Below are 21,924 nucleotides of genomic sequence, written 5' to 3' on the forward strand. Positions count from 1 at the left end.
CATGTACCCTGGCTGGGAATCGAACCTGGGACACTTTGGTTCCCAGCCCGCGCTCCATCCACTGAGCTACGCCAGCCAGGACTACTTCAGCTCTTTTATATTAACTTTAATGAGACAATTTTATAAATACCTCAGAATTGGTAACCTATCATCTCTAACATCTACACAGAGATGTGCTATCAAGGGTATATATATATATATATATATATATATATTTAAGTAATATAAAGAGTGTGGTAATGGTTACAAATAGGAAAAAACTCATGATAAAGAATTTTCTTTGTGTTTCAATACATTGGATCCAAATAGTTATCTTAAAAATATCAAGAAGTGATAGTTACTAAATTATATTACTCAGAAACACTTCATACTTCCAAGAAACACTTTATTATTTCTGTTTCTAGAACCTCAAATTGGTGGGAGTTAATTTAACCATATTTTGGGGGGGATTTGGAAAAAGACAACTAAATTTCAATTTATGATCACCATCTCAGAATTGGAATTACAATTAGTGTGGTTAGGTCATTCTACTTCTTTTTTCCCCCCAAAGATTTTATTTATTTATTTTCAGAGAGGGAAGGGAGGGAGGGAGGGGGAGAGGGGGGAGGGAGGGAGAGAGAGAGAGAGAGAGAGAGAGAGAGGGAGAGAGAGAGAGAGAGAGGGAGAGAAACATCAATGTGCAGTTTCTGGGGGCCGTGGTCTGCAACCCAGGCATGTGCCCTGACTGGGAATCGAACCTGCGATGCTTTGGTTCGCAGCCCGTGCTCAATCCACTGAGCTACCCAGCCAGGGCTTTCATTCCACTTCTTAAGAAATTATAATTGATTGTATGTTAAAAGATTAGTGTCTTGTTAAAGTAACTAGAAAGCCAATATATTAGGAAGATACAAGTAGATGGGTATTCTGGTACATAAGGGTTTGTATAACAAAGCTTTCAGAAGTAAAGTCATTCCATACTGTCCCATCACTGATGATATTATTGTATCCATTTATACCTATGCTCAGAAACACATATACTTTCCATAGCATGATTCAACTAACTAGTATTTGTTGAGGCCCTATAATATAGTATGCACTATCGTGTTACTAAAGTGAATCAATATGGGGTGTTACTGAAGTGAACCAATATTCATTCAATTCATTTTTATTGAGAGTCTACTCCGGGCAGGTTCTGAGGATTCAGAGGGAACCAGAAATTGTCCTTGACATTGTAGCTTACAATTTAGTAGGGTCAGAGAAGACTTGCAGGAGTTGGAGACATATGGAAAGCTGGGGTAAGGACAGTGGGTACTAGAATACTAGATGAAGGCCCCGTCTTAGATGCAAAGAGATAAGAAACAGCATGCTATGAACAGGAAAACATAAGCAATAAATGGAAATGTCAGGAGATTAGACTCTTAGATCAGCAGGGTTCAGTTCAATATGCCACGTCATGGAGCTTAGATTCTATCCTACAAGTAAAGGGAAAATGGAATAGTCAAGCAGGAAAGTGGTGTCTTAGTCTAGCAGCAGGCTGGGGATGGATATGAATGTGACAAAGATGAAGGCAAGATGACTAGTTAGTGTGATGAAAGAAGCAAGAATCAGGGAAGTGGTAGTACAGAGAAGAATAATAGTTTCAGTCATATATTGTTAATAGTTCCTGATTGTCTGGTTGTGAAAATTGTGAGTGAGAATGAGGAGCCAAGGATGAATAATGGGATCAGTGGAGGTACATTTGAGATGGAGAATACAGAAATATTAGGGTTTTTTTTTTGAGGGGCTGGGATAGGTGTGTGTTTGTGTGGGGGAAATGAGTTCTGCATTGACTATATTGAATTTAAGATCACAATGGGCCATAAGGTGGGGAAAACCAGATACAGTCTGAGCAGAGAGTCTGGTACAGAGATACATATTTGGGAGATATTGGATAATTGAAACCATGAGAGTCAAGATGAAACCATCTAGGGAGAGTAAGGAATGAGAAGAATAGAAGGCTGAGAACAAAATGCTAGAGATCACTAGTATTCAAGGGGCAAGAGAGGAAGAGAAGCCCATGAATGAAACAGGTATAGTCAGAAAGATACAAGGAGAACAAGGAGAGTGAAGTGGGCAAGGAATTCCTGGGTTTGTTTGGCTAGAAAAATGTTTTTTTTTTTCTATTAGAATTTAAATACCTTTAGGCAAAGCATATTTTCCAGTTCAAGTAAGGTCCCATGGTTACTCATGCTGCATCATTTTCTGTGACCTATCTTGCCTCTGAAAGCCTGTGTGTTTGTCAACCCCAGAGTAGAAGCCTCCAAGAAAGAAGGAGCCATTGTAAGTGTCATATGCAGCCAAGAGGACCAGAAAGACAGGGAATAAAATTTGCCCATTAATTTAGCAACAAGAGGGTCATGGTGATCTTAAGGTCAGTTCATCTGTGGTCATGGTAGTAGAATCCAGATTACAGAGGGAAGAAGAGAAAATAGATATGGTGAATGTAGCTAGTCTTAAGAAATTTGGCCCTGGCGGGCATGACTCAGTGGATTGAACACTGGGATGCGAAGCAAAGGGTTGCCAGTTTGATTCCCAGTTAGGGCACATGCCTGGGTTGTGCGCCAGGTCCCCAGTAGGGGGCGCACGAGAGGTAACCACACTTTGATGTTTCTCTCCCTCTCTTCGTCCCTTCGTTCCCCTCTGTCCAAAAATAAAATCTTTAAAAGAAGAAATTTGGAGAAGGAAGGGAGACTAGACAGTAGCTAGAAGGGAATGTAGGTCTAGGAAACTATTTTATTTTATTTTATTTTTTAATTTATTTTATGTTATTCATTTTATTTTATTATTTTATTTTATATTTTATTATTTTATTTTATTTCATTTTTTTCAAAACTAGACTCTTGATGTGTTTACAAGCTGAGCCAGTAGAGAGGCATAGAGTCATAATATTAGAGAGACAGGGTCTTCCTGATGTAGCAAAATCTGGAAGGAGGCTGCAAGAGAAGGGTATGAAAGGCATAAGTGGAGGGATGAGCTTTGGACAGGTGGAGAGACTCCTTGACCTCAGAGTTTGGAGGGAGAGAGCACAGGAATTCAGACCTAATTAAGATCCAATGCAGGTTTTTCAGCAGGAAAATGACATGATTAAACTGTCTTTTAAGAAAATTAGTTTGGCACAAGCATGCAGAATAGATTGGAGTGGGGACAGGTGGCAGTCTCTGGCAATAATTCAAGCAGGAGATGATGGCAACCCAAACTAGAATGGTGCCAGTAGAATGGGTAAAATAAAAAATCTAATAGACATTTCAAAACGCATGATGACTTAATTCTGGGACTGACTGGCATAGGACAATTCAAGGAGGAGGAAGAGTTAAAAATGACATAAGGATTTGGTGATATCGGGGTCAGAATTGGGGCAACTGGATTACACAGCCAATATGAGGAGGGAAAATGTTGGGTTTAAGATACAATGAAGTTTGAAGTGATTGTTTCTTTTCAAAGTTTAAATTTTGAGAACCAAGAGTCATCATAAAATAGATAACTGCACAAAGAATGGAAAAGAAGGAGGTGGGAGAGAATAAGAAATATTTCATTTAGATAGGGGAACTCTAAAACCCCCATGCCAGAAAAAAATTGAACAGAAGCTGATATTTTAGATGTCTCAGAACTAGATTAACTACTTCCTAAGGGTCTTACTTTACCTGATATAACGAAGGTTTTCCTGCCACCGACACAGTCTCAGATCAAGTTAAACTTTCTCCTAAACATTTCATTGTTTTCAAATCCCAGACATTTGACGGCAAATGGTGAGAGAATGTGTAAAATACAAAATAATTTTCCAAACTATATGCATTGGTTAACAGTTCAATTACTGGTGTGCTGCTTTTCAGGTTTTGGCTTCAATTAATACCAAGAGTTGCTACCAGCACCACTACTTCACACTCCTAATTCCAGATTTAAAAAAAAAAATTTAGAGAGGGGGAAGGGAGGGAGAAAGGAGAGAAACATCAATGTGTTGTTGCCTCTCATGAGCCTCCTATTGGGGACTGGGCCGGTAACCCAGGCATGTGCCTTAACTGGGAATTGAACTAGCCACTCTTTGCTTTACAGTCCAGCACTCAATCCACTGAACCACACCAGCCAGGGCCTAATTCCAGAATGTTTAAGCTTGGAGGGGCATTATACCTATGACAAGGTCCTAGGAATGGCGTCAGTGCTTTACTTTTAATTACAAATAGGTTGGTAAGTACTTTACCATGGTTGTTTGAAGAGTAGAATGGAACCACAAATAAGTTTTAAAGAACTAAAATTCTGCTTTCTTGCTCCTTGTCTGTTCTCTGAATTTTAAAAAAATAATGAAAGGGAGGAGTGCTAGAATAGAAAATATGGCTTGGAATAAAAACCCTTCTTCTGTTCAGTAGTGTGAAAGAAAGAAAGAAAACTTTGTGCCAGAATCATCATTATTTTGAGTAAAAAAGTGTTTTTTTTAGTGATAAAAGGTATGAAAGTAAAAACATTTCAGAAAGCTGGCATCTAGTCATTGCAGTCTGTCAATAACATTCTTGGACAAAAACAAAAACAAAACCCTGTTAAAATTGCCTAACAAAAAAGCAGATCTAAAAACGTCCCCAAATTCTTCCACAATTTAAAAATCTTTCTTATTTCATGCAAATATCACAAAAGTATTGCAATCAAAATACTGAACATGTTAAATTAAAAGCTAACATGAAAGGGGGAGGTGGTGCATTTTATAGCAAACTATTTGAGATAATATAAACTCAGCCGAAAGTCAAAGGGGCTAGGGGAGCTGTTATCAAAATTAAAGGCAGTATGACTTGATAGTAAAAAAAAAATAGCTCTATTTTGAGGATGCAGTAGAAGATAGCATAGTTAAGAGGATGAACGTAACACAATATTGAAATTTTCAAGTATTTACAGCCCAAGCACATAAAAATGAGAAAGCAGTCTCCAAAGCCCAGAGAACCACTAAAATTTTCTTTTGCTTTGCAACTTCTATGCTATGAGGTTCCCCCTTTTATTTTCTCAAATATTATTCAAGATTTCAATCTTTTAAAAAGTCACTCTGCATAAGTTTTCAAGAAGTCATCTTTGGCTTTTGTGGGAATAATTTCCATATACACTTAATGTTTTAATACTTAATGTTTAGGCATACAAAATCTCTTGCAAGTATCTTAAATTATCTCAGAGCTGAAAGGCTTTAGAAATCATCTATCCCAAAACCCTAATTTTACAGATGGAAAGAAAAAAGCTCAGAAATGGGAAGTAACCTGACCAAGGTCATAGGGCCAGAAAAAAGCAAAGCTCGAACTAACACGCGAGAGTCATCATTTTCAGTCCATTACTCTTTCTACTTCTCATGCTGATGTTCCACCTGAACTTCTAATTGTGTGATATTTACAGAAAGTCAGAGTGCGGATGATCAAGACGTGGAAAGGATAACTGTATTCATTCATATAAGGATTGGATAGGAAGAATGGGCGGATGAATATGTCGGTGAGTGGGGATTCTATATTATTGACAAAATATATCATATTTCTGTTTTGAAGAAACCAGGTCACATGTCACAGCCATCACCGTATTCCACAGACACCAATGTTAGCAGCAAAGACTCTTCTGATATATCCTGCAGTTGAAAGAGTATTCATTTGCCAGCATATACAGAGAAACAAGGAGACTCACCCTTAGTCTCTTCCTTCTGGCTCCCAAACCCATCACTTTCCTGTCCTATGCTCACTCTTTACCAGGCGTTGGTGCATTACATTTGCATTCTCACTTCGTTTACACCTGTCTCCCTCTATTTCTCCATTTACAGCAGGTGCCCTTTGCTAACTGTATGCCTCAGTAAACCCTCCCCCACTCCACTAACCCCTTGATCACCTTCTCATTTCTCTGTCTCCAAATCTCAGTCTTTTAAAACCCCATGATCCCCACTCGCTTACACGGTGATGTGGCCGGCGCCCCGCACCAGCACAGGGTCAGGGGCATATCTCCGCAGATGCTCCTCGCTCACTACGCGAGGTGGCGGTGGCGTCTCCTCCTCTTGCTCCTTCTCTTCTTCTTCTTCCTCCTCCTCTTCCTCCTCATCTTCCTCGTCATCGTCGGGCCCCGATACCGACGACGACGACGACGGCGACGACGACGACGTTGTCGCTTCTTCCTCCTCCTCTTCCTCCTCCTCCAGTTCCGAGATCGTGTCGAACTCCGCCATGTTGGGAAGCAGGATGCTCATCACGTGACGTCTCGATCGCCCGCCACCCTTACGTAGAAGAGTCTGAACCTGCTGAATTGCTGGAAGAGGAGGGGGAACGAAATGAAGAGAAAGAGGAGTATGGTAGGGATAGGACTTGAGGAGATGCGCCTGCGTATTGGGGCAGACAGGATGGGGGTTTCAGTGTACGCTTGCGCGGCTCGAAGACGAACGTTAGAGGTGAACTCCAAAGAATTGTGGAGGTGCGATCTGTAGCTGCTGCTCTTAATACTGTTTTGTGGTCTTCTGCTGCTTTTATCCAGGAGTGCTTATGTTATGGTTTTACTTCCTGCTAATTAATAGTGACTATTATTACCCACACCCACCCCACAGTGTAGGGAAGGCGTATTCTATAAAAGAAAGGTTTGAACTTTGCCCCAAATATCTAAATGTGTATACCAATTCTTTACATTTGTTCATCATTACAATTTAAAATACTTTAGCATCAAAACTTCATCACATTCTAGAAAGCGTTTTTATAAACATTTTACTAAAAGGGTAACTTTCTATTACTACTTTTATTCCTACCGTGTAGTACTTACAGAGGATTGTCTAAGTGAAGCACTCGAATGTATATATCTCTTTTAATTCTTCATAACCTTATGAAATATGTACCATGATTACCTCATTTTACAGGTGGAAAACCTAGGTGCAGAGAGGATAAGTGACTTGTCCAATGTCATGGAGTTACTACATGGCAGTTCTGATTTTAAACTTTGAGGTCTCTGCTGATACCAAAGCCTAGTAGTTAAACAACAGACTGAAGTCGTTTGGATAGGCTTTGAAGAGTGATAACTTTTGGGTGGCTTCTTGAAAGATGTTTGAATTTTGGAGATTCTGGGGGAGTGATGGAGGAGTATGGGGTGGGGAGCATTCCACCCTAAGTAAATATTAATTAACATCATTCATTTTCCAGAGACTGAGCTATATTTTTTCACATACAGTATCTCAGTTAATCTTTAAACAATACTGTGAGGTAGGCATCTACTTTATAGGTGGCACAACAAGTCTCAGGAAGTTTAAGTAAATTATCAAGGTCTATGGTTACCTTTTGTCCAAAATATTTTCATTTCAAATACTTTATCTTCACATCCACTAAAATGGTGTAGACATTACATATTTTGAGTTTCCAATCCATGTGCGAAACAATTTCATAACTTCATGTCATAATTCAGGAATCATTAAGATAGGAAAGTCGCACATCTGTTAAGTAATAAAACAAATACTGTGATACAGGTATTCAGTACAGACTTCACTGCTCTTTCTGCTATACTACAGCTGCATCCCAATTAGCTGGTGACACTGGAGTAACAGACATAGTCACACTTTAATTTAAGAGGAGCTTTACATTAGCATTATAAACAAAGCATTTAGGATGTATGAGGGAGGAAGAAATTAGTTCTATAAGAGGTGTTGATCAAACCATCATCATTACTGAGGAGTTTGTTATTAAAATGAAAAAAATTGTTGCGCTCAAAAGCTTGATTATTTAAGAACTTTAAAAATAAGTTGTAACACTATCAAGAAGCAACATAATTTACTTTTTTATTGTATTTTATCTACTAACCAGAAATTTATAACTAAAAATGGAACCTTAAAATATTTTACAATAGCTTTTTGGCCAAACATACATGATATATTTGCCTTTCTTACATATTAATAAAAAACATGTCATATGTCATTTATGGGACTGGCATACCTTAGACTTAAGATCAAATTAATATCCTACAGCAGTTCTTTTCTTTCAAAAAACAAAACAAGCTGTAAGCTGTACTAAAATTTTTTCAAACATATTATCCATAAATGTCCACTAAGTTAATGTCTAAAGTGAATTATTTTGCTGGTTACTACTTAAATGATAGATAGTTTCACCTGTTCACTATTCTGGATTATGCTAGGAGGAGACAACTTGAAAGAAAGAAAAGGAAGAGAGTAAAGGGGTGGACTTGTGATTAGGTACTGGAACTATGGTAAAAGTGAAAACGATGTTTGTGGGGGTTGGGAGGGAAGGCCAAGAAGGGGGAAATTTCACTGCCAAAATGGAAAGAAGCTCATAACATTTAGCTAAATGTCTAAAGGACAAAGCAGTTCGGTGGGGGGGGGGCACTGTGCTTGGAGGAACTCCCACATATAGTGAAATCTTCTCATCTGCTTTCTTGCATATTCAGTGTACTAAAAAGGCATATGTGATTCCAAAGGTAATTTGTTTTCCTGAACGATAGGATAATTTGGAATTGGGGAAGCTGAGAAAAACACATTTTGCCAGTAACCACAAAAAAAACATGATTTTAAAATGATAATTAAACACGCTGGTTTCTCTTCAGATCATATAAATCTTTCACCTTTTACTAAAATGATAATTTAGCAACTTTCAAGAATAGTAAAACTAGGAGTGGATGTAAAATAAAGTAGGCTATGTAACTTTCTGCATGATGTGCTAAGGGAAGAGGGTAAGGCTTTCCTTCTGATTCATGGGGGCCTGAGGCAAGAGGTCACAGATATAATCATCAAGGGTGTTTCAATTTTAATATAACTGAAAAGAAGTATAACTTTTAAATACCATCTTTCTCTCTCTCTTTTTCTATTTAACATTTGATTCAGTGATTTTAGTAAATTTACAGAGTCACTAAACTATCACCACAAACTAATTTAAAAGATTTTTTAACTTTTATTTTTTATTTTAAAGAGAGGGGAAGGGAGGAAGAAAGGGAAAGAAACGTCAATATGAGAGAGAAACAGTGATTGGTTGCTTTCCATAGGCTCCCTGACTGGGGACATAACCCAGGAATTGAACCAGTGACCTTTTGGTTTGTGGGACAATGCTCAACCAACTGAGCCACACCAGCCAGGGTTCAGCTCAAACTAATTTTTACACGTAATTGTCACACCCAGAAGAAACCACTGTCCCATTTCAGCCATTCCACACTCTCACTCCTAGGCCCAGGCAATAATTAATCTACTTTCTGTCTCTACAGATTTATTTTCTGCATATTTCACATACATTGTATCATACAATAGGTGGTCTTCTGTGACCTGCTTCTTTCTCTTAAAATGATGTTTTTGCGGTTCATCCATGTTGTGCCTTGTATGAGTACTTAATTTCTTTTTTTAAACATTTTAAATCTGTTGAGATGACAGTTAATAAAATGGTTTCAAGTGTACAATTCTATATTACATCATCTGTGTATTTAATTGTGTGTTTACTACTCAAAGTAAAATCTCATTCTGTCACCATATATCTGACCTCTTCATTCTTTACTACGTCCTCCCACCCCTCTTTCCCTCTGGTAACCACCATACTGTTGTTTGTATGTATGAATTTTTGAACTTCATTTCTTTTTATTGATAATACAATGACATTTTAAGGATATATCACATTTTGTTTATGCATTCATCAATTGATATCATTTTTCATTGCTTCCATCTTTTGTGTATTATGGCAATGTTACTATGAAAATTATGTACATATCCTTTTGTGAACATATGTTTTAATTTCTCTACGGGAGATACCTACCTACAAGTGGAATTGTTGGGTTATATGGTAAGACTATGTTAAATTTAAGAAACACGCCCTGGCTGGCGTAGCTCAGTGGATTGAGCGCGGGCTGGGAACCAAAGTATCCCAGGTTTGATTCCCAGCCAGGGTACATTCCTGGGTTGCAGGCCATAACCCCCAGCAACCACACATTGATGTTTCTCTCTCTCTCTCTATCTCCCTCCCTTCCCTCTCTAAAAAATAAATAAATAAAATATTAAAAAAAAAAGAAACTGCCAAACTGTTTCCAAAGGAGCTTGATCAGTTTATATGTCCACCAACAATGTATGAAGGTTCTATTTTCTCCACATCCTCTAACATTTGTTTGTCTACCTTCGTGATTATAGCTATTCTTACAGTTTTACTTTGCATTTCCCTAATGGCTAATACAGTTGAGCACCCTTTATTGTGCTTGTTATCCATTTGTATACCTTCTTTATTTTTAGTTTACTCTGAAACAAATGTTACACTTTAATAAAAGCACCATATTTTCTACTATATTGGCAAATACACAGAAGAGCAATTTAAAACATGGACTCAAAAAAACATGGATCCAAACTACTGTTCTTACATGCACAAACATACATCAGAATCACTTGTGGGGGTTTTAAACACATTTAAGTTAAGGCCTCACTCTTGGGAAAGTTGTGACAGGACCTGGGTATTTTTCAAAAGCTTTCCAGGCAGCTCTGACATTTCCTGCTGGTTCAGTCACTGACTTTAGGTTGACTAGATCACTATGTTTTTGGGGGGCATTGTTAGGGGGTGTGGGGAGCTTTCCTTGCAGATTTATTACCTGTAGTGAAGAACTTGGCCTCTGGCTTTTTGGGCATCTGTCTTGGGTCTTTTTTAGCCAACTGAGAGTTTCTGTCCTTCTCCACTTCTTCTTTGATTCTTGGCTTCTTCCTTGGGCTTTTACCTGGACTCCTGGGCTCTGCTGCTTTTGGGGTCTCCAAAGCTGGAATGCACTTTCTCTTATTCCCACAAAATGTGTTGGAACCAGGACTCTTTTTTGGAGATTTCTTTCCTGTGGCATGTTTTTGTATTTCTACTTTTTCTTTGGTGGGAGTTTTTCCTATTGGAACCCTAATGGAATTTCTTCTTCAGATTCGTCTTGTACTTTATTTTGGGCTTTTACTCTGCAGGGCTCTTTCATCCCAAGCATGGGGTTCTCTTCCTTCTGTGGTCCAGGGTCCTTTACTGGACCACCACTAGTTTTAGAGGCCACCTTCTTTGTGGTTAGGGCTGCTGTAGCCTTCTAGCCTGTTTCATAAGACTTCTTTTCTTTTTTCATTTTTCATTATATTCTCTTTGCTTTTGTATTTTCTTTTCTTCTTTTTTCTTCTGACTGGGAGTGCACATTCCTTTGGCTTCACCCCGACTCTTAACAAATGAAGAAAAGATGCGAAGGGCAACTGATCTCTCAGTTTTCATATACAAGAGTTTCTTTCACACTCTCTCATTTCTCTGGCAATTTCTGTGAAAGCTTTTTCGTGACAGCAACAATGTTTTTAGTGATGTGTTGAGCCTGCATTCCAGTATGACCAATGTGTAGAGTGCTGCAAGAACCACTTTTAGATATGTTTAAGACAATTCTACCTATCGATATGTTGATCTCTTTGGAAAGATTGTTGGCTTTAAGGTTTACAGGTACTGGAACTTTCTTTTTCTTATAGAAATGTCTCCGGAGGGTAAGAACCACCTAATTCTTGTGTCAGTAAGGAAGAGGCCTTACTCAAATCACTCCTAGTCCCGGTTTCCTTCCCTTCACTGTTGGTTCACTGTATATTTTTCTTTATTTTACTTTGCATAGCCTTCACTTTTTCAGCTCTTCCATTCTGAACCATTTCTGTGAGTATCCTGGTTACCATTGTTTTGAACTCTGTATCTGATAGGTTGGCTATCTCTTCATCACTTAGTTCTATTTTTGGAGTTTTAATCTGTTCTTTCATTTGAGCCATATTTTTTTTTGTCTTCGTGCACCTGTTACGTTGTAAGGGGCAGAGCCTTAGGTATTCTTCAGGGCAGGGCAACCCACATCTCTGCATTGTGGTGCCATATGTGAAGGAGGGGTCCCAGAGGGAACAATGCTGGTTGCTTAGATCTTGGCCAGCTTTCAGTCACTTCCCTACTACCCACTAACAATTTGGGCCCTTCTGGTGCTGATTCCCAGGTGGGTGGGCTTGTGTACATTCTAGGACCCTGTGAGTCTCTCCAACAAACTCTCCTGTGAGACTGGGAGTTTCTCCCACTGCCACAACCTCCACAGGTTTTTACAGCCCAAGGTTTTGAGGCTTTATTTACCCACACTGGAACCCTGGGTAGTCCAATTTGTCTCACTCCCAATTGTACCTCCCACTTTATCTGCATGCAAATGTGGGACCACGTGGTCTGCCAGCTGCTGCCTCGCCCACCTGGTCCTCCAGCCACAGCCTTATCCTGTGTCCTCTCCATCCTGGCTGTCATCTCTGCCCCTCCTACTGGTCTGAATGAATGTTTTTTCTTTAATTCCTCAGTTGTTGGACTTACATACAGTTCAATTTTCTGGTAGTAATGGTTATTTTTTGTTTTTAAATTTGTTGTTGTCCGCCTTCTTTGTTGTGCAAGGAGGCAAAGTGATCTACCTATGCCTCCAGCTTGCCTGGAAGTCAACAAAATTGTTTTGAGTGAAGTTAAAGACAACTAAGTGCTACTATAGCCATCCCACAGAAAAAAAAGAGATGAATTTTATGGCCAATCCAATATTATGCTACCTGATATCAAACTATACTAGAAAGCTATAGTTATAAAAATGGACACAGATCAAAGGAAAAGAATAGACTGTTTGGAAATAAATTCACACCTATATTGTCAAATTAACCTATAACAAAGGAGACAAGAACATACAATGGGCCCTAGCTGGTGCAGCTCAGTGGATTGAGTGCAGGCCTGTGAGCCAAAGGGTCACAGGTTTGATTCCCAGTCAGGGCACATGCCTGGGTTGCAGTCCAGGTCGCCAGTTAGGGGACACACGAGAGACAACCACACATTGATGTTTGTCTCCCTGTCTTTCTCCTGCCCTTCCCCTCTGTCAAAATAAATAAACAAACAAATAAATAAATAATAAATAAATAAATGAAATCTTTTTTAAAAAGAACATACAATGGGGTGAATACATACAGTGGTGTTAGGAAATTGGACAGATATATGCCAAAAAATGAACTAGACCACGTTCTTACACCATATGTAAGAATAAATGGAAATGGATTAAATACTTAAATGTAAGGCCTGAACCCATAAAACTCCTAGAGGAAAACCTAGGCAAGTATACTCACTGGCATTGCTCTTAGAAATATTTTTTCTGATATATCTTCTCAGGCAAGTGAAAGAGAAGGAACAATAAAATAGGATAGCATCAAATTAAAAAAATTTTGCACAGCAAAGGAAGTCATCAACAAATTAAAAAACAGCCTACTGAATGGGAAAATGTATCAGCCAATGACACATCTGATAAGGGGTTAATATCCAACACAACACCAACAAACAAACAAACAAACCAATAAAAAATGTACCAATGACCCGAATAGTCACTTCTCCAAAGTGGACATACAGGTGGCCAATAGACATATGAAAAGATGTGCAATATCACTAGTTGTCAGAGAAATGCAAATTAAAACCACAGTGAGATATCAGCTCAGATATGGTGATATTTTTCAGAATGTCTTTTGTTAATAAAGCAACTAACTAAAAGTTTTGGCAAAGTCCGGAGAAAAGATAATCCTGGTGTACTGCTGATGAGAATGCAGGTTGGTGTAGCCACTATGGAAAACAGTATGGAGATTCCTCAAAAAATTAAAAGTGGAACTGCCTCATAACCCAGCAATTCCAGTTTGGGGTATATATTTGAATAAACTCAAAATGCTAATTCAATAGAATATATGCACCTTTATGTCCATTGCAGCATTATTTACAATAGCCAAGATATGGAGGCAATCCAAGTGCCCATCAATAGATAAGTGGATAAAAATAGTGGTGGTACATATATACAACAGAGTCCTACTCAGCCATAGAAAAGAAGGAAATTCTACCATTTGTGACAAAATGGATGGACCTAATGGTATTACACCAAGTGAAGTCAGTCAGAGAAAGACAAACACCATATGATTTGAATCATATGTGGAATCTAAAGAGCAAAACAAACTAACAGAAACAGACTCACAGATACATAGTTCAGAATGATGGTTACCAGAGGACAGTACTGGGGGCTGGGAGAAAAAGGTAAAGGGATTAGGAACTACAAGTTGGTAGTCAACAAAGAGTCATAGGGATGTAAAGTACAGCATAGGCAATATAGTCAACAATATTACAAGAACTTATGTATGGTGCTAGGTGGAAATATGGAAATACTTTGTAAAGTATATGATTGTCTAACCACTATGCCGTACACCTGAATCTAATGCAAAATAATATTGAATGTCAACTGTAATTGAAATAAAAACCCAATAAAATAAATTGAAGCAGGTAAGTGAAACCTCTGTACAAGAAAACTACAAGACTTTGATTAAAGAAATTGAAGAATGCATAGGAAAATGACAAGATAAACTGTTACTATGAATTGGAAGAATTAATATTGTTAAAATGCCCATACTACCAAAGCCATCTATTGATTGAATGCAATCCTCATGAAAATTCCAATGGCAGATTCCATGGAAATGGAAGACATAATCTTAAAATGTATATGGAAACACAAATAACAAAGCAATCTTGAGAAAGAAGAACAAATATGGAGGCATCATACTCCTTGATTTCAAACTATACTACAAACCTATAGCAAGCAAAACATTGGGGTTGTGGCATATAAATAAACACATGAACCACTGGAATATATTCAAGTGCTCAGGAGTAAACCCTCACATATACAGTCAACTAATATATGATGAGGGAGCCAAGAATACTCAAGGGGGAAAAGATCATCTCTTCAATAAATTGTGTTGAGAAAACTGGATATAAACATTGAGAAAAATGAAATTGGACCCCTATCTTAGAGAATAATTGCAGCATTATTTATAATAACCAAGATATGGAAGCAACCCAAGTGCCCATCAATAGAAAATGGATTTAAAAAAGTGGTAGTACACCTATACAATGGAATATTCCTTGGTCATAAAAAAGAATGAAATCTTACTGGGGACCAAATCTACAACCCAGACATGTGGCTTGACTGGGAATTGAACTTGTGACCATTCAGTTTAAGGGACAATGATCCAATGAACTGACCCGCACCGGCTAGGGTTACCACAGCTTTTTTATCCACTCATCTACTGATGGGCATCTGGGCTGTTTCCAGATCTTGGCTTTCCAGGTTCCCTTTTTGTGTCGAGTCTTTCCCACAGCTCCTTCCCATTCCTGGAATTTGTCAGTTTCCCCAGAACAGCAATGAACTGCCCAACATCATTAATGTCTTGTCCCATGACTGGGATCAATACATGGATCCCATACTAGGTATTGTGGAGTAGACTGAAGTATCTTTGTTTTCATTCCTGCAGTAAATGTAGCCAGATCTGGGTCTTCAAAGATGGACATACATAGCTTGTTTCATTCTCAACCCCCTAATCATTTATGTCTTCTTTATAGATTTCCAGTGTTCTCCAGGCCCAGGGAGATTTCCCCTTATTGGGCCAAGCATCCCTGCAGGCTAAAATAATGGAATCCGTAGAACCTCCTGAATGCCATGTAGGTACTGTCAGATGGCAGGGTGTGTGGTGATGTTGCTCATTTTTGCTGCCTTCTGCCCACTCAGAAAAATGCCATTGCACCCCCTTTCCATCCCTTAACCTTATTAACCATGCCTGGATAATTTTCTTGGTCTTTTGCTGGAACTTGGCAGCTATATCAATAAGCGCAGCAGGAGTATATTCTCTCATTGTGAATGTTTCCTGAATTGGGGGCTAGCCCTCTGGCTGGAGTTGTTGCTGTGTTTTTCTCTCCTCTGTATTAGGGGTCAAGCAACAGGACATTTTGTCCTATTCACTGTCAATTACTACACCATCTTCCTCTTCACTCTCCTCACTTTCACAATGGATTCTACCACCTATTGCCCCAATAATGCTTTGTCACAGCACTCAGACCTTAATTTGTGGCAGTTTGCATTCGCTTAGCTTTGCATTTATTATCCTACTTTCCCTCCTTTTCTGTCAGCTCTGAAAGCTAGCAGAGTAGTGGACAACCATTAATCATACTCTAACCTTAGCTATTCTCCCAACTTTATAACTCAAGCTGCAGCCTCTACTTGGGCATTGGTGGCCAGCCAAACTGTCCACAATTGAGGCCAGCCCAATAGAGCAGCCATTCAGTTTTCTTGGCTGCAGTGCTCTATGTGCAGTTCCTCAACGAGTGCCTGAAGTCATCCAGCATTTTGAGGGCATCGTTGTACTTACATTGTAGTTGACAAGCAACTAACATATGGGCCACCCCTTCCCACATTGAAGTCAATGACCAACTTGGGATTGGCCCCCACAGACGCTTCATTCCCAAGACCCAATTTCTCAGATGTCCTGGCTGGCTCACCAAGAGGCAAATCACTTCAGATGGGTATGTGGAAGTTTTAATAAACAGGGAAAATTACATATGCCTAGTCTTGGGTGGCTGCAGATTGAATAGATCTCTATACATATATGCTAGAATTGTTGGAGTTTGTATAGAGGTCTTAACTGAGTTCAAGTTCAGTCATCTACACCATCCAGTTGGGCTCAACTGCACATTGCTCTCTCAAGGCTGTGTTGTTTTTTAAATATATTTTATTGATTACACCATTACAGTTGTCCTAATTTTTCCCTCTTTGCTCCCTCTACCTAATACTCCCCATTACCTACTGCAATCCCCCTTTAGTTCATATCCATGAGCCATACATATAAGTTATTTAGCTACTACATTTCCTATATGGTTCTTAAGATCCCCTAGCCTATTCTGTACCTACCAATTTCTACTTCTTTTTAAAAATATTGTATTTATTTTCTATACAGAGGGGAAGGGAGGAAGAGAGGGAGAGAAACATCAATGTGTGGTTGCTTCTCGTATGCCCCATACCGAGGACCTGGCTCACAACCCAGGTATGTGCCCTGACTGGGAGTTGAACCAGTGACCCCTTGTTTCACAGGCCGGCACTCAGTCCACTGAGCCAGGGACCAATTTGTACTTCTTAATCCCTGTACTTTTTTCCTCATTCTTCCCCTTCCCCCTCCCAACTGGGTGGTAATCATTCAAATGGATCTCCATATTTATGATTCTGTTTCTTTGTGCTTGTTTGCTTAGTTTGTTTTTTTTAGACTCAATTGTTGATAGTTGTGATTTTATTGCCATTTTAATATTTATAGTTTTGATCTTCTTTGTCTTAAGTTCCTTTAACATTTCATATAATAATGGCCTGGTGATGAAGAATTCCTTTAGTTTTACCTTGTCTGGGAAACAGTTTATCTGTCCTTCCATTCTAAATGATAGCTTTGCTGGATAGAGTAATTTAGGTTGTAGGTCCCTGCTTTTCATCACTTTGAATACTTCTTACCTGTCCCTTCTAGCCTGCAAAGTTTCTTTTGAAAAATCAGCTGACAGTCTTATAGGAACTCCTTTGTAGGTAACTGTCTCCCTTTCTTTTGCTGCTTTTAAGATTCTCTCATCATCTTTACTCTTGGGTAACTTAATGATGATGTGCCTTGGTGTGTGCTTCCTTGGGTCCCACTTCTTCTTGACTCTCTGAGCTTGCTGGACTTGTATGTCCATTTCCTTCACCAAATTAGGGAAGTTTTCTTTCATTATTTTTTCAAATAAGTTTTCAGTTTCTTGCTCCTTCTCCTTCCAGCACCCCTGTGATTTGAATGTTGGTATGCTTGAAGTTGTCCTAGAGGCTCCTCACCCTATCCTCATTTTTAAATTATTTTTTCTTCTTGCTATTCTGATTGAATTTTTTTTCTTCCTTGTGTTCCAAAAAATTCATTTGAGTTTCAGCTTCATCCACCTCAGTGTTGATTCCCTGTAATTTTTTCTTTATTTCACTTAGTATAACCTTTATTTCTCCCTGGGTCTTTTTTATGTTGTTGAAGTACCCAATGAGTTCCTTGAGCATCCTAATAACCAGTGGTTTGAACTCTGCATCTGATTATCTCCACTTTAGTTGTTTTTCTGGAGTTTTAATTTGTTCTTTCATTTGGGTCATGTTTCTTTGTCTCCTCGTTTTGGCAGGCTCCCTGTGTTTGTTTCTATGTATTAGGTAGATCTGCTTTGACTCCATGTCTTGGCAGCATGGCCTAATATAAAAAAATGCACCTGAAAGTTGGATGTGGTGGAGCCTGATGAAATTGTCAGGGTAGGGCAACCAATGTGAACAAGGTTGCTGGAGTCTCAGATATGGTGCCACCTGCTCTGTATCTCTGTGTTGGGGGAGGGCTCAGAAAAGGGACAATGGCTGCTGCCTGGTCTCTGAAGTTTTGTCTGGGGAGAAAATGTCCCCTGGCACTTGCTCTGATGCCAGATATTTCAGTTTCTCCCCATACGCGACTGGTGCCCTTCCAGCTGCTGCTCCAGTGCTGAAGCCTGGAGGGAGTGAGTTTGTGTAAGTCCTAGGATGGTTGCGGACCCTTTAAAAAGAGACACTTGAGAATCCTGGTTTCTTCCACTGCCCTAACCTCTACTGGATTTTACCATCAGAAGTTATGGGGACTTAACTTCCTGGCACTTGAACCCTGGGCTAGGTAATCTGGTGTGGGGCTGGGATCCCTCATTCCCAAGATATCCCTCTCAGTTTTTATCTACCACATGTAGGTGTGGGACTGCCTGCTCCGCATTTGCATCTCTGTCCCTGCTACCAGTCTGAATGAACGTGACTTCTTTAATTCCTTGGTTGTTGGACTTCCATACAGCTCGATTTTCTGACAATTCTGGGTGATAGCTGTTTTGCAGTTTAGTTGTAATTTTTGCTGTGGTTATTCAAGGAGGTGAGCTGTGTTTACCTATGCCTCCATCTTGACTGGAAGTCCTCAAGGCTGTGTTTTTGAAAACAGCTCTCATTGATGGAACATTGGGCAGAATATATGTTCCAAAGACTGCAGTGGGGGAGAGGGCCTCTGATTGCTCAAGTCCAGCTCACTGGTCAATTGAAAGTCATATCCTTTCAATTACGTCCTTCAACACTGACTATAATTGTGGATTCATCTATTTATCCTTTCAATTCTATTGGTTTTTGCTTCACATGTTTTGCAGTTCTGCTGTTTGGTACCATGCATTTAGTATTGTTATACCTTTTTGGTGGATGAGCCTGTCTATTATAAAATGTCGCTCTACTTAATAATTATCTTTGTTTTAGAATGTACTTTATCTGATAGTAATATAGAAAAATATTATATTTATATAAGTAGAAATATATTCACATTTTCCCTTTCTTTCAGTTTTTTTAAAACAGCATAAAGTTGGATAATGTATTTTATTTCATTCTGACACTCTCAGTCTTTTAATCGACGTATTTTGATAATTTGGATTTCTTAAAATTTTTGATATGTTAGCACTTAAATTAGCTATTTTATTTTTTTGTTTTCTATGTGTTCTGTCTGCCTTTTGTTTCTCTCTTTCCTGTTAGGGTTACTTAAACAGTTGTAGAGCTCCATTTTGATTAATGTATAGTGTTTTGGAGTGCCTCTCTTTATACAGCTATTTTACTGGTTGCTCTTGGTATTGTATTGTAAACAAAAGGGCAAGCCTGACAAGCACAATAACTGGAAGTAACCACATGAGTTCTTTTGATAAAAAAATTCTAACTGATCAGGTTATAATGAAAAATTGTGTCCTAAGATATGTATGATGCATTAATCTTTACCTTGAGCATACCCTGTTTGTTTGTTTGTTTTTTTTTTGCATTAAGGATAACACACTTAAAATGTTTGAATGATCTCTTTTCTAGACCTCAGGAAATAAATCTGCAGGTTACTGAGACAAATGATCCCAACACTTGTCGTCATTATATATTTTACATGCATATCTCTATAAAGTATTTTAAATTTGAACTACTTTGTGCCTACCAATTTAAAATAAATATGTATCTATTCATTTTTGTTGTATTTTTATTTAATTATATTTTATTGATTATGCTACTTCACTCCCTCCACCCTGCACACCCCCTCCCACCCACATTTCCCCCTTTAGTTCATGTCCATGTATCATATTTATAAGTTCTTTAGCTTCTACATTTCCCATACTATTCTTACCCTCCCCCTGTCTATTTTCTACCTAACATCTATGCTACTTAATCTCTGTACCTTTTCCCCCTCTCTGCTCCTCCCACTCCCCAGTTGCTAACCCTCCATGTGTTCTCCATTTCTGTGATTCTGTTCCCGTTTTAGTTGTTTGCTTAGTTTGTTTTTGTTTTTTTTTTTAGGTATGGTTATTAATAATTGTGAGTTTGCTGTCATTTTACTGTATATGTTTTTTATCTTCTTTTTCTTAGATAAGTCCCTTTAACATTTCATATAATAAGGGCTGGGTGATGATGAACTCCTTTAACTTGACCTTCCCTGAGAAGCACTTTATCTGCCCTTCCATTCTAAATGATAGCTTTGCTGGATAGAGCAATCTTGGATGTAGATCCTTGCCTTTCATGACTTGGAATACTTCTTTCCAGCCCCTTCTTGTCTGTAAAATCTCTTTTGAGAAATCAGCTGACAGTCTGATCGGAACTCCTTTGTAGGTAGCTGTCTCCTTATCTCTTGCTGCTTCTCTTCTTCATTTTAACCTTGGATAATGTAATTATGATGTGCCTTGGTGTGTTCCTCCTTGGGTCCAACTTCTTTGGGACTCTCTGAGCTTCCTGGACTTCCTGGAAGTCTATTTCCTTTGCCAGATTGGGGGAGTTCTCCTTCATTATTTGTTCAAATAAGTTTTCAATTTGTTGCTCTTCCTCTTCCCCTTCTGGTACCCCTATAATTTGGATGTTGGAAGATTTAAAGATGTCCTGGAGATTCCTAAGCCTCTCCTCATTTTTTGAATTCTTGTTTCTTCATTCTTTTCTAGTTGAATGTTTCTTTCTTCCTTCTGGTCCACTCCATTGATATGAGTCCCAGTTTCCTTCCTATCCCTATTGGTTCCCTTTACATTTTCCTTTATTTCACTTAGCGTAGCCTTCATTTTTTCATCTAATTTGTGACTAAATTCAACCCATTCTGTGAGCATCCTGATTACCAGTGTTTTTTTAAAAGATTTTATTTATTTATTTTTAGAGAGGGAAGGGAGGGAGAAAGAGAGAGAGAGAAACATCAATGTGTGGTTGCTGGGGGTCATGGCCTGCAACCCAGGCATGTGCCCTGACTGGGAATCGAACGTGCGATACTTTGGTTCGCAGCCCGCGCTCAATCCACTGAGCTACGCCAGCCAGGGCTCTAATTACCAGTGTTTTGAACTCTGCATCTGATAGATTGACTATCTCTTTGTCGCTTAGTTGTATTTTTTCTGGAATTTTTATTTGTTCTTTCATTTGGGCCATTTTTTTTTCTTGACCGCCTCTTACGTAGTGAGGGGCGGAGCCTTATGTGTTCACCAGGGCAGGGCAACTGACGTAGCTGGGCTGTGACACTGTTTGTGGGGCAGGGGTCCGAGAGGGAACAATGGCATTTGCTCTGCTCTCTGCCAGATTTCAGTCACTTCCCCTGCTTCCCCCAAGCAAATCAGGCCCTCTGGTGCTGATTCCTGTGTGCGTGGGTTTGTGTATGTTCTAGGACCCTGTGGATCTCTCCAAGGAACTCTCCTGTGCGGCTGGGGTTTCTCCTGGCACCTCAACCCCCACAGGTGTTTTCAGTTGGTGGTTTGAGGCTTTATTTCCCCATGCTGGGACCCTGGGTTGCATAGTCTGTCTTGCTCCCCAGGGTCGCCTGATTTATCTGTGCGCGAATGTGGGTCCGCCAGGTGCCTTGTGTGCCACGCCCTTCCACAATCCACCACCTCGCTGGGTCCGCAAGCTGCTGCTTTGCCATGACCCCTCTCTGCCTGACCGCCTGACTCTGGCTTTCCTACCAGTCTGGATGAATGTGTGTACTTTAACTCCTTGGTTGTTGGACTTCCACACAGTTCAATTTTTTGTCAGTACTGGTTGATTTTTGTTTCTAAATTGTTGTTGTCCTTCTTTTGGTAGTGCAAGGAGGCACAGTGT

General features: G+C 39.2%; 1 protein-coding gene and 1 pseudogene across 1 annotated transcript in view; both read right to left on the minus strand.

The window, feature by feature from the left end:
* The window catches only part of CHIC1 (cysteine rich hydrophobic domain 1), a 66,875-nt gene extending 60,494 nt beyond the window's left edge, over window positions 1-6,381 (minus strand). Inside the window, exon 1 of the mRNA XM_028522730.2 lies at window positions 5,919-6,381. Coding sequence (XP_028378531.1) covers window positions 5,919-6,208 — 290 coding nt within the window. The 5' untranslated portion in view covers window positions 6,209-6,381. The remainder of the gene's footprint in view (window positions 1-5,918) is intronic.
* A 3,825-nt stretch (window positions 6,382-10,206) lies between these two features.
* On the minus strand, window positions 10,207-12,215 carry LOC114504941 (annotated as a pseudogene).
* Between the last annotated feature and the right edge of the window lie 9,709 nt (window positions 12,216-21,924).

Source organism: Phyllostomus discolor, chromosome X (assembly GCF_004126475.2).
Source record: "Phyllostomus discolor isolate MPI-MPIP mPhyDis1 chromosome X, mPhyDis1.pri.v3, whole genome shotgun sequence".
Classification (NCBI taxonomy): Eukaryota; Metazoa; Chordata; class Mammalia; order Chiroptera; family Phyllostomidae; genus Phyllostomus; species Phyllostomus discolor.